The sequence below is a fragment of the Salmo salar genome, chromosome ssa03 (genome assembly GCF_905237065.1).
Source record: "Salmo salar chromosome ssa03, Ssal_v3.1, whole genome shotgun sequence".
NCBI classification, from domain to species: domain Eukaryota; kingdom Metazoa; phylum Chordata; class Actinopteri; order Salmoniformes; family Salmonidae; genus Salmo; species Salmo salar.
The window spans coordinates 12,708,418-12,721,198 of record NC_059444.1 but is presented as its reverse complement, the minus strand read 5'-3'; the positions used below and the strand labels follow the sequence as shown (position 1 = coordinate 12,721,198).

The 12,781-nt window shown below is 40.6% G+C and overlaps 1 protein-coding gene across 6 annotated transcripts in view; it reads right to left on the bottom strand.

Annotated features, from left to right (window-relative positions):
• LOC106598815 (F-box-like/WD repeat-containing protein TBL1XR1) overlaps positions 1-12,517 on the bottom strand; it is a 36,681-nt gene extending 24,164 nt beyond the window's left edge. Inside the window, exons 1-5 of one of the 6 annotated variants that reach the window (XM_014189824.2) lie at positions 12,233-12,517; positions 10,797-10,858; positions 10,394-10,511; positions 7,538-7,641; positions 6,695-6,840 (exon numbers count right to left, since the gene is read on the bottom strand). In XM_014189824.2, coding sequence (XP_014045299.1) covers positions 6,695-6,840; positions 7,538-7,595 — 204 coding nt within the window. In that variant the 5' untranslated portion in view covers positions 7,596-7,641; positions 10,394-10,511; positions 10,797-10,858; positions 12,233-12,517. Of the gene's footprint in view, positions 1-6,694; positions 6,841-7,537; positions 7,642-10,393; positions 10,512-10,796; positions 10,940-12,232 lie in introns of all 6 variants that reach the window. The other 5 variants (XM_045714504.1, XM_014189822.2, XM_014189821.2 and 2 more) reach the window with 5 other exon arrangements.
• Positions 12,518-12,781: the final 264 nt, after the last annotated feature.

Sequence of the window (12,781 nt, the reverse complement as noted above, 5' to 3'; positions counted from 1 at the left end):
TTACACAGTTTCAGGTACTACTACTGATGGGTGGGGCTGGGAACTGCCAGGGACCTCACGATATCATCACCATACTTAGCTGCTGATTCTATAAGTATTGCGATTCTTACGTTTCCATATGTATTGCGATTCTATATGTATTGCGATTCCATATGTATTGCGATTCCATATGTATTGCGATTCCATATGTATTGCGATTCCATATGTATTGCGATTCTATTCAGTTGAAGTCGGAAGTTTACATACACCTTAGCCAAATGCAATAAAATTCAGTTTTTCACAATTCCTGACATTTAATCCTAGTAAAAATTCCCTGTCTAAGGTCAGTTAGGATCACCAATTTATTTTAAGAATGTGAAATGTCAGAATAATAGTAGAGAGAATGATTTATTTCAGCTTTTATTTCTTTCATCACATTCCCAGTGGGTCAGAAGTTTATATGCACTCAATTAGTATTTGGTAGCATTGCCTTTAAATTGTTTAACTTGGGTCAAATGTTGCAGGTAGCCTTCCACAAGCTTCCCACAATAAGTTGGGTGAATTTTGGCCCATTCCTGGACTTTGTTGTCCTTAAGCCATTTTGCCAAAACTTTGTAAGTATGCTTGGGGTCATTGTCCATTTGGAAGACGCATTTGCGACCAAGCTTTAACTTCCTGATTGATGTCTTCAGATGTTGCTTCAATATATCCACATAATTTTCCTCCCTCATGATGCCATCTATTTTGTTAAGTGCACCAGTCCCTCCTGCAGCAAAGCACCCCCACAAACATAACGATGGTCATTACGGCCAAACAATTCTATTTTTGTTTCATCAGACCAGAGAACATTTCTCCAAAAAGTACGATCTTTGTCCCCATGTGCAGTTGCAAACCGTAGTCTGGCTTTTTTATGGCGGTTTTTGAGCAGTGCCTTCTTCCTTGCTTAGCGGCCTTTCAGGTTATGTCGATATAGGACTCGTTTTACTGTGGATATAGATACTTTTGTACCCGTTTCCTCCAGCATCTTCACAAGGTCCTTTGCTGTTGTTCTGGGATTGATTTGCACTTTTCACACCAAAGTACGTTCATCTCTAGGAGACAGAAAGCGTCTCCTTCCTGAGCGGTACGACAGCTGCGTGGTCCCATGGTGTTTATACTTGCGTACTATTGTTTGTACAGATGAACGTGGAACCTTCAGGGGTTTGGAAATTGCTCCCAAGGATGAACCAGACTTGAGGTCTACAATTTTTTTTCCTGAGGTCTTGGCTGATTTCTTTTGATTTTCCCATGTTAAGGAAAGAGGCACTGAGTTTGAAATACATCCACATGTACACCTCCAATTGACTCAAATGATGTCAATTAGCCTATCAGAAGCTTCTAAAGCCATGACATCAGTACTGGAATTTTCCAAGCTGTTCAAAGGCACAGTCAACCCACTGGAATTGCGATTCAGTGAATTATAAGTGAAATAATCTCTCTATAAACAATTGTTGGAAAAATTACTTGTGTCATGCACAAAGTAGATGTCCTAACAGACTTGCCAAAACTATAGTTTGTTAACCTGTTGGGGCTAGGGGGCAGTATTTTCACGGCCGGATATTTTTTTTTTTTACCCCATTTAAACTGGTTACTACTCTTGCCCAGAAACAAGAATATGCATATAATTAGTAGATTTGGGTAGAAAACACTCTAAAGTTTCTAAAACTGTTTGAATGGTGTCTGTGAGTAAGGAGAAGGAGAAGTATATCTATAATTCTTTCAATAACTGTTGTAAATTTTTTCAACGTTTATGATGAGTATTTTTGTAAATTGATGTGCTCACTCACCGGAAGTTTTGGTGGGAATACATTTTCTGAACAGCACACGCCAATGTAAAATGGAGTTTTTGGATATAAATATGAACTTTATCGAGCAAAACATACATGTATTGTGTAACATGAAGTCCTATGAGTGCCACCTGATGAAGATCATCAAAGGTTAGTGAATATTTTAGCTGTATTTTTGTGATGCAAGTGTGGTTTTTCTTGTGAAGTTTATGTCCTAACATAATCTAACCTTATGCTTTCGCCGTAAAGCCTTTTTGAAATCGGACAATGTGGTTAGATTAACAAGAAGTTTATCTTTAAAATGGTGTAAAATAGTTGATTGTTTGAGAAAATTAAATTGAGATTTTTGCTGTATTTCGCGCCATGCTATTTCACTGGCTGTTGATAGTGTGTACCGCGGGTGGGACGCTAGCCCATAGAAGTTAAGAACACATTCTTATTTTCAACGACGGCCTAGGAACGGTGGGTTAACTGCCTTGTTCAGGGGTAGAACGACAGATCTTTACCTTGTCAGCTCGGGGAGTCAATCTTGCAACCTTACGGTTAACTAGTCCAACGCTCTAACCACCTGCTTTACATTGCACTCCACGAGGAGCCTGCCTGTTACACAAATGCAGTAAGAAGCCAAGGTAAGTTGCTAGCTAGCATTAAACTTATCTTATAAAAAAAACAATCAATCAATCATAATCACTAGTTAACTACACATGGTTGATGATATTACTAGTTTATCTAGCCTGTCCTGCGTTGCATATAATCGCTTAGGTACACGTTGCTCCAACCATAAACATGAATGCCTTTCTTAAAATCAATACACAAGTATATATTTTTAAACCTGCATATTTAGTTAATATTACCTGCTAACATGAATTTCTTTTAACCAGGGAAAATGTGTCACTTCTCTTGCAAACAGAGTCAGGGTATATGCAGCAGTTTGGGCCGCCTGGCTCGTTGCGAACTTTGAAGACTATTTCTTCCTAACAAAGACAGCCAACTTCGCCAAACGGGGGATGATTTAACAAAAGCGCATTTGCGAAAAAAGCACAATCGTTGCACGACTGTACCTAACCATAAACATCAATGCCTTTCTTAAAATCAATACACAGAATTATATATTTTTAAACCTGCATATTCAGCTAAAAGAAATCCAGGTTACCAAGCAATATTAACCAGGTAACATTGTCGTTTTGCATTCATTGCACGCAGAGTCAGGGTATATGCAACAGTTTGGGCTGCCTGGATCGTTATGAATTAATTTGCCAGAATTTTACGTAATTATGACATAACATTGAAGGTTGTGCAATGTAACAGGAATATTTAGGCTTAGGGATGCCACCCGTTAGATAAAATACAGAACAGTTCCGTATTTCACTGACAGGAAAAACGTTTTGTTTTCGAGATGATAGTTTCCGGATTCGACCATATTAATGACCTAAGGCTCGTATTTCTGTGTGTTATTATGTTATAATTAAGTCTATGATTTGATAGAGCAGTCTGACTGAGCGGTGGTAGGCAGCAGCAGGCTCGTAAGCGTTCATTCAAACAGCACTTTCGTGCGTTTGCCAGCAGCCCTTCGCAATGCATTGCGCTGTTTATGACTTCAAGCCTGTCAACTCCCAAGATTAGGCTGGTGTAACTGATGTGAAATGGCTAGCTAGTTAGCCGGGTGGGCGCTAATAGCGTTTCAAACGTCACTCGCTCTGAGACTTGGGAGTAGTTTTTCCCCTTGCTCTACATGGGTAACGCTGCTTCGAGGGTGGCTGTTGTCGATGTGTTCCTGGTTCGAGCCCAGGTAGGAGCGAGGAGAGGGACGGAAGCTATACTGTTACACTGGCAATACTAAAGTGCCTATAAGAACATCCAATAGTCAAAGGTATATGAAATACAAATCGTATAGAGAGAAGTAGTCCTATAATTCCTATAATAACTACAACCTAAAACTATTGAAGACTCATGTTAAAAGGAACCACCAGCTTTCATATGTTCTCATGTTCTGAGCAAGGAACTTAAATGTTAGCTTTTTTACATGGCACATATTGCACTTTTACTTTCTTCTCCAACACTTTGTTTTTGCATTATTTAAACCAAATTGAACATGTTTCATTATTTATTTGAGGCTAAATTGATTTTATTGATGTATTATATTAAGTTAAAATAAGTGTTCATTCAGTATTGTTGTAATTGTCATTATTACAAATAAAAATAGAAAAAAATTATAATATTTTTTTTATATAATAATAATAATACTAAAAAAATATATATAATAAAAAAATAATACTAATAATAATAATACATCGGCCGGTTAACCTATTATGGATAGGGGGCAGTATTTTCACGGCCGGATAAAAAAACGTACCCGATTTAATCTGTTTATTACTCCTGCCCAGAAACTAGAATATGCATATAATTGTTTGATTTGGATAGAAAACACCCTAAAGTTTCTAAAACTGTTTGAATGGTGTCTGAGTATAACAGAACTCATATGGCAGGCCAAAACCTGAGAAGATTCCAAACAGGAAGTGCCCTCTCTGACCATTTCTTGGCCTTTTTAGCCTCTTTATTGAAAACAGAGGATCTCTGCTGTAACGTGACACTTTCTAAGGCTCCCATAGGCTCTCAGAAGGCGCCAGAACGTTGAATGATGACTCTGCAGTCCCTGGCTGAAAAACAGAAGCGCATTTGGATAGTGGTCGATCTGAGAACAATGAGACGGGCACACGCGTGCACGTGAAGAGTCCATTTTACATTTTCAGTCTTTGAATGAAATCTCCCAGTCGGAATATTATCGCTATTTTATGAGAAAAATCGCATAAAAATTGATTTTAAACAGCGTTTGACATGCTTCGAAGTACGGTAATGGAATATTTTGAATTTTTTTGTCACGATACGCGCCGGCGCCTCACCCTTTGTTACCCTTCGGATAGTGTCTTGAACGCACGAACAAAACGCCGCTATTTGGATATAACTATGGATTATTCGGAACCAAACCAAAATTTTTTGTTGAAGTAGAAGTCCTGGGAGTGCATTCTGACGAAGAACAGCAAAGGTAATCCAATTTTTCTTATAGTAAATCTGAGTTTGGTGTGTACCAAACTTGGTGGGTGTCAAAATACCTAGCCTGTGATGGCCGGGCTATCTACTCAGAATATTGCAAAATGTGCTTTCACCGAAAAGCTATTTTAAAAATCGGACACGATTGCATAAAGGAGTTCTGTATCTATAATTCTTAAAATAATTATGTTTTTTTGTGAACGTTTATCGTGAGTAATTTACTAAATTCACCGGAAGTGTTCGGTGGGAATGCTAGTTCTGAACGTCACATGAGAATGTAAAAAGCTGGTTTTTGATATAAATATGAACTTGATAGAACAAAACATGCATGTATTGTATAACATAATGTACTAGGAGTGTAATCTGATGAAGATCATCAAAGGTTAGTGCTGCATTTAGCTGTGGTTTTGGTTTTTGTGACATTATATGCTAGCTTGAAAAATGGGTGTCTGATTATTTCTGGCTGGGTACTCTCCTGACATAATCTAATGTTTTGCTTTCGTTGTAAAGCCCTTTTGAAATCGGACAGTGTGGTTAGATAAAGGAGAGTCTTGTCTTTAAAATGGTGTAAAATAGTCATATGTTTGAAAAATTGAAGTTTTTGGATTTCTGACGTGTTTGTAATTCGCGCCACGCCCTATCATTGGATATTGGAGCGGTGTTCCACTAGCGGAACATCTAGATGTAAGAGGTTAATCAGCATCGGCTTTTTTCTGGGTCCTCCAATAATCGGTATCGGCGTTGAAAAATCATAATCGGTCGACCTCTAATTGTGATTCTATATGCATTGTGATTCTATATGTATTGTGATTCTCATGATTCTATATGTAGTGATTCTCACGATTCTATATGCATTGTGATTCTATATGTATTGTGATTCTCATGATTCTATATGTATTGATTCGCCAGCGCGCTTTCACTGTGATTCGATGTTCCAAACATATTGCTCACTATGTCTGCTGCTGAGGGACAAGAGAGAGCAGTAGAAAACGAGTTTTGATCAGTCAGGGAAACAAAGAAAGTGCTGAAAGCATGTTGGCTCACTATTTAAAAACAAAACGGAGAAAAACAGCAGTTTTGGCGCAGGCACAGATGACTAGCACTAGCTAACTACCTACAGTAGCAAAAATAATAGCAATAAATACATTTACAAATCGATACTTGGAGTCAACTATAGATAAGATAGTCCAAAAATAATATTGCAATTTGTAACTTCATTAATTCCCACCCCATCACTACAGGTGATTCAGGGCCAGTTGGTTTTATAATCCCCTAATGGCTAAAGGGGAATTCCACTCAAAAGTTTAAATTTCATTCTTTACCTTTGAATGTTTCAATTGATATGCGTCTTTACCCAGAAACTTTAGTCAAAATCTGTAGTAGAGCACTAGAAAATTACAATCCAATGACATCAGCTATAGCAGAGCAATAGAGCGGATGATGTCATAGGATTGCTCTTCCCTAGGATTAGATCTAATGTAATCCTAGATTTATGGTTGGGGCAACTTCAACCGTCTTACATTTAGGAAATGAAAGGCTACATAGAGAAGGTATTGAACACGGCAGCAGGTAGCCTAGTGGTTAGAGCGTTAGGCCAGTAACCGAAAGGTTGCTAGATCGAATCCCTGAGCTGACAAGGTAAAAATCTGTCATTCTGCCTTGCCTGAACAAGGCAGTTAACCCACTGTTCCTAGGCAGTCATTGTACATAAGAATTTGTTCTTAACTGACTTGCCTAGTTAAATAAAGGTTAAATAAAATAAACAGTCAATATATAGGAAAGTTAGCGGTTAATGTGGCGTACAGTCAGTAAATAAGCAAGTTAGCATTGAGGGTACTGACCTCGTTGATGCTGACCTCTGCCTCCACGTACTGCAGGCCCTTCTGGATGATGGAGATGAGGGCAGCAGGGGGAACCAGGGCTCCGTTGATATTGGACTGGCTGATGTGGCTCTCTATGCCAAAGGTGAAAGCCGAGTGGGAGAAGCCTGGCAGACAGGGAGGGATCGAGAGAGGGAAATTAGTGTTATTACACTCCTGTCCTTCAAATCGCCACACCACTGTGTCATTAGGTTGTTATGGTTACATTCACCTTGAAGAGTTTATACCCAGTGGGCGAAACTTGTTGAAATGATGTCACAGTGACGTCATTTCAACCAGCGTCTGGTCACAGTGACATCATTTCAACCAGTGTCTGGTCACAGTGACGTCATTTCAACCAGTGTCTGGTCACAGTGACGTCATTTCAACCAGCGTCTGGTCACAGTGACGTCATTTCAACCAGCGTCTGGTCACAGTGACATCATTTCAACCAGTGTCTGGTCACAGTGACGTCATTTCAACCAGCGTCTGGTCACAGTGACATCATTTCAACCAGCGTCTGGTCACAGTGACATCATTTCAACCAGTGTCTGGTCACAGTGACGTCATTTCAACCAGCGTCTGGTCATTATGATATTTCAACCAGCTTCACCAGCTGTGTTGCACTCAGTTAAGATTCCATTTGAGGATTATGGTGGTAGATATATTAAGCATTTTTCCTGCATTTCAGCTAGATAAATTGCAGATCTGACAATGGATAATGGTCCCAATTAGTTCAAATAGAAATGTTCAAAAGGACGAGACACTACATTTCCGGAGCGGTCTACTGCATAAAGTATATGAGAAGATGTAGGTCTGTCTTACCCGACTCTTGCAGGTATCTGTACACCAGGAAGTTGACCTCATCACTGCTAATGCTCATTTTTAATCCTGGTGGTTAAACCATGGGGTCAGCGCAGGATAGGAGCCTAGCAACAACAAAAGACAGACACAGTTACAACACCTAGCCTGACGAAATATGAATGCTGTATGGTCCTATTATACTCAGACACTTATTAACCCAGTGAACTGACATGTCAATGAACCCAGTGCCTTCGTCGGGGTTGAACATTTGAACGCTTGCCCATGGATTACCAATACACTGATTAGTAACTAAGTATTTAGTTGGAACTGGGCATGCTTTTGAACTTGGTAGTCTTGGCAAGTGGCAACATTGACTTTCAACACGTAGTGTAGATTGTAAATGCATAGTAGATCCTTGCAAACAGAGTGTAATTCCCAAGTCAAAAAAAATAAAAAGACTAACTCCCCAACAGATGATGACCTAAGGCCTTATGATCCCTCACCTTGCCCGACCTACTTATGATCCCTCACCTTGCCCGACCTACTTATGATCCCTCACCTTGCCCGACCTACTTATGATCCCTCACCTTGCCCGACCTACTTATGATCCCTCACCTTGCCCGACCTACTTTGGGAAAACTTCATAACACTGTGGCTACAGCGATCATCATTTGGCAGTACAATCATGGAGTTTAATTCTTCTTTGGTGGGTTGTGTAGTGTCCCCATCCTGGCCCTTAGGCAAGGCACTAGTTTCCATTCATTAATCCCCACAACTGGAAATCATTACCGAGCCCTCCTTAAAGAGGGCAGGCTAATTCTTGTGGACAAAACCACTGGGGGAAAGGAAATGGGGGGGGAGGGTTCAGGAATAACAGCCAGCAGAGTTTGTATCCCTGCCGCGTATTTATTCAAGCAAAGCCACACACTGTTTAAACAGGACTGTGGAAATAAACAGGGACGTGGAGAGTGGCTGGATCGAAACTTCCAGCTCTCTGTCATGCCAGCACACTAAAGTCAACACTCAGACCAGAAATTAGATCCAATGCTAATCAAATCAAGAGCGCCTTCGACTCTGGCAAATGACGATGCACTTCCTGGTGCAGACAGAATCATGACAATGTTGGGTGTAGAACCGCGCTGCAGGAGACACCCATAGGTGTTCACATTGAGTATGGGGGGTCAGCTTGCTGATGTGGTGTCTACATACACCCATAGGTGTTCACATTGAGTATGAGGGGTCAGCTTGCTGATGTGGTGTCTACATACACCCATAGGTGTTCACATTGAGTATGAGGGGTCAGGTTGCTGACGTGGTGTCTACATACACCCATAGGTGTTCACATTGAGTATGAGGGGTCAGCTTGCTGATGTGGTGTCTACATACACCCATAGGTGTTCACAATGAGTATGAGGGGTCAGCTTGCTGATGTGGTGTCTACATACACCCATAGGTGTTCACATTGAGTATGAGGGGTCAGCTTGCTGATGTGGTGTCTACATACATCATCTAAAATAGTTTTTTTTAGTTTTTTTAAACACACAATACACTGACAACAGGTTTGTATGTTATTTGCTGAGTACACTGCTTTTCTCTTGTCCCATACCAATTACAGACCTTCTCTAAAGGCGTTGGAGGAAAAGTATGAGAAAGTGGCAGGTTTTCATTCTAACTTGTAGCTGCTTAAAAACACCCTCCCACTGGCCAGGATTAGTGATGTTAAGCCAGACCATAGCTCACATTGCAAAGTGGTGGGTGACCTGCTGATAGCCTAGCCTGCTTACCGTTGACTATAGCCTACCGCACTCAAATGGTGAATCGGAGGCACACTTTAATTATAATAAAAAATAAGAGTAGCTTTTTAATCGTGGCCATCAAAACAGTTAGCACATGATTGCATTTACAATGGTTATTTGTTATGCAATGACAGGGCTTCTAAAAGCCTGTTTCACTCCAGTAGCAGCTTTCTGAGGAGCTGCTCTCATTCTGTCTGACAGGATATTCCTCTCCTCAAACTAGGCTCTGTACGCTGTGCGTGTGATAAGATACATGATGACTAATGAAAATACACAACCAACAGTTTAATTATACTAAATAATGCAAATTAACCTATAGACCAATAAGCATAACCAATCACGTATTTTTGATGGCTAACCGGTTAACATCCCTAGATTGTATACAAGCCTCTCGGTAGGCTATAGTATACCGTAGCTTCAACTGTATTGCACTCCCTCTCTGAACGCGAGGCCCAAGGACAGCACTCTGAACGCAAGGCCCAAGGACAGCACTCTCTCTAGGGATGTCACGATACCAGTATCACAAAACTCAGAAGTATCGTGGCAAGTAAACAAAACATGAAGCGGACAAAATTTGCTGAGGAAAGCAGTCCTAATATTGTAAACAAACAGCCTTATGTTGTCACCCAGAATCACATGTTTATTTTCCAAGCTATAGCACAATATTTTACATACAGTAGGACCAAAGAGTTGTCTGATTTGTGTTTTCCTGACATGGTAAATCATGTATTGTAGTACCTGGTTTTGTGACAAACCTATGTTCTATGAATACGAGCCCCAAGGACAGCACTCTCTCCCTGAGCACGAGGCCCAAGGCTGTGAATGCATTAACCCAGCACAGCACAGTTTGTACTGCACATTCCATCCATAAATCACAGCCGGGGCCTGGAGAGTGAATGTGTGGGAAATCATGTCAGCTACAGCTCGACCAGCCAGATTACAACTGGTTGATATGTATTCCTATTCCCCCACGTAAATATTTACAGCGTTCAAGGGACGGAAGGTGTTTCTTTTTCCAGTCCATGCCGCTTCGAGGTCGTGCCACAAGTCAGTCGGGTCATGGAGGGTGAATATGACTCACTGGTGTGAGGTCTTTGTCTCTCTGTTTGACGTACACTGAAGTACAGGCCTCAACCCCAGAGTCCTGACATGTTGTCGGGGGCATGACTGTGCCTGCAGACTCCTCTCGTGCTCCTTCACTACAGTTCACAGAGCGGATGAGAAAAGACTATGTTGATGTAAAATGACACGCTTATCCTATGGGGTATCCAAAATTAACTCTGCATCCTGGTAGTCCAGGTCTGAGCCAACGTATAGAGAAAGTCATCCTTACAACGCACTTTGCACTCAAGTCAAAGTGTGAACCTGCGATAACCACTGTGCTTTCTAATATACTATATTGGACAAAAGCACAACTTGTGTGTTGCATCTAAGGGACCCATGTAGGCTATTACATACGATGATGTCAGCTCCAGACTACTCACCATGTGATCAAGTGTCTTTCAGAAGCTCATTGCTCCACCATCCATAGGAGGAACTCTGCAATCTAGGAACCAAGACAGGTCAGGGTCAGCAGTGTTGAAGCCAAAAACAGCCAGTGCCCTGGTGGGAGAATGCAAGAAGCAGACTGGGGAAAATTATTACTACAGTACACAAGGACTGTGTTATAGTAGTGTACCTTGAAAATATGTGTTGAATTTTCAACATGTACCCATGTAGCCTACAACATGGTAGTTCAATTATTGGAAGGGCTATGATTTTGTTTCTATAACTTAGGCTTTGTTTTCTTGACACCTAGCTAGAAGTTTGAAGAAATTGATAGCAAGTGTAAGAAATCATACGTTAGTGTTTATGTGTAGACTATAGTGGGAGGTTGGTTCCACACTCTCCATCCCACTACAACACACACTCACCAAAAACACTTGGTTGTGTATTTGATGGACTTTTCCTCTGGTGCTACAAATCATTAATACCGCCATTTTTCTCTCTCTTCTCTATTTGAAAATACAACGCTTGAATGAGATAGCTAGTCTAGCTGACTGAGCCGTTCCCTACTACAGTAGTTAATGAACTCTTCCCTTTAACTACACAAGTCACTAATGAGTTGGGAGTCATTCCCGTGGTAGCCTAGTAGAACACTTCTACTTGATATCAAAGATTGGACTAATCCCTACTCATTATTATCATGGTCTTAAAATGGGAGGTTGGGCCCTGGCACCATGGCAATTTATTTTTCTTTAACACACAGTTAACAAAAGTCCCCCACTGCCGAAGCATGAGGACCTACTGGTAGTGGCAGAAGACTGCTAACATTAGCACACTGGTAGCTAACCAATTGGAGGTCAATTACTAGTTAATTATTTTGCACAATTTACTATCGGTAAGTTAAATAACAGTTAACTGCGTCATTTAAATTTCGTCTAACGTATAACCTCAGCTATTATAACAGAAACTAATTCATCTAGCCAAACTATTACGGTCTGTCACCTAACGTTAGCTTAGCCTGGTGACATAACGCTAGCTAGCTAGCTTACATAGCTAACTGGCTAGCTAACGGGGAGAGCACAAATCCCATCCCCCACACGGTTGTTAGCAAATGAGGCTAAGCTAATGTAAGTTAGCTAGCTAGCCTGAGTACCGCGACGTGGTTTTTTCGCTCGCCACACTCCCGTGCCCATGAGGCATTGCTAAACGACTTAGCGTTAGCTAGCTAGCTAGCTACACTAACGTACAAAAACCAAAGGCAATCCTTTTGAAAGTGTTGGCAATATTTTGCATTCAATCCTATGTTCAACAACAAATACAAAACATACGACTCGGTCTTATATGAAATGTTCTGCTAAACACTAGCTGGCTAGCAAGTAAGCTAGGCTAGTTAGCTAGCTGCTCTTTCAAAATGTCCCCATAATCCAGTACCTACTTTGTCTGAAATCTTTTGATAGATGGTTTCCGCTGTAATCCTCGTGTTCAAGCTAAACCATGTTATCCATTTACAAATATTGCAAAATTGATATCTCAAGGAAATAGCTAGAGATACAGAGCCAGGCGGTTCGAAACCAACGGCTTCAGACACAGTAACGTGACTTTCCCTACAAAAATGGGCAGTCCTGGCAGCCTGCTACTGTATCTCCAAACGTCACTCATTGTAGCGGAGTACACAAAGCATAGTTATCAGAGTTTACAGGAAACGTGTTTCCTACTGTTCAACCAGTGGTGTAGTGCTATTTTCTTAGGCGCAGGAGCGGTATTTCTTTTATTACGATCAATTCCATTTCAATTCAAAGGGTTTATTGACATGGGAAACATATATTTACATTGCCAAAGCAAGTGAAATAGATAATAAACAAAAGTGAAATAAACAATAAAAAATAAACAGTAAACATTACATTCACAAAAGTTCCAAAGGAATAGAGACATTTAAAATGTCATATTATGGCTATATACAGTGTTGTAACGATGTGCAAATAGT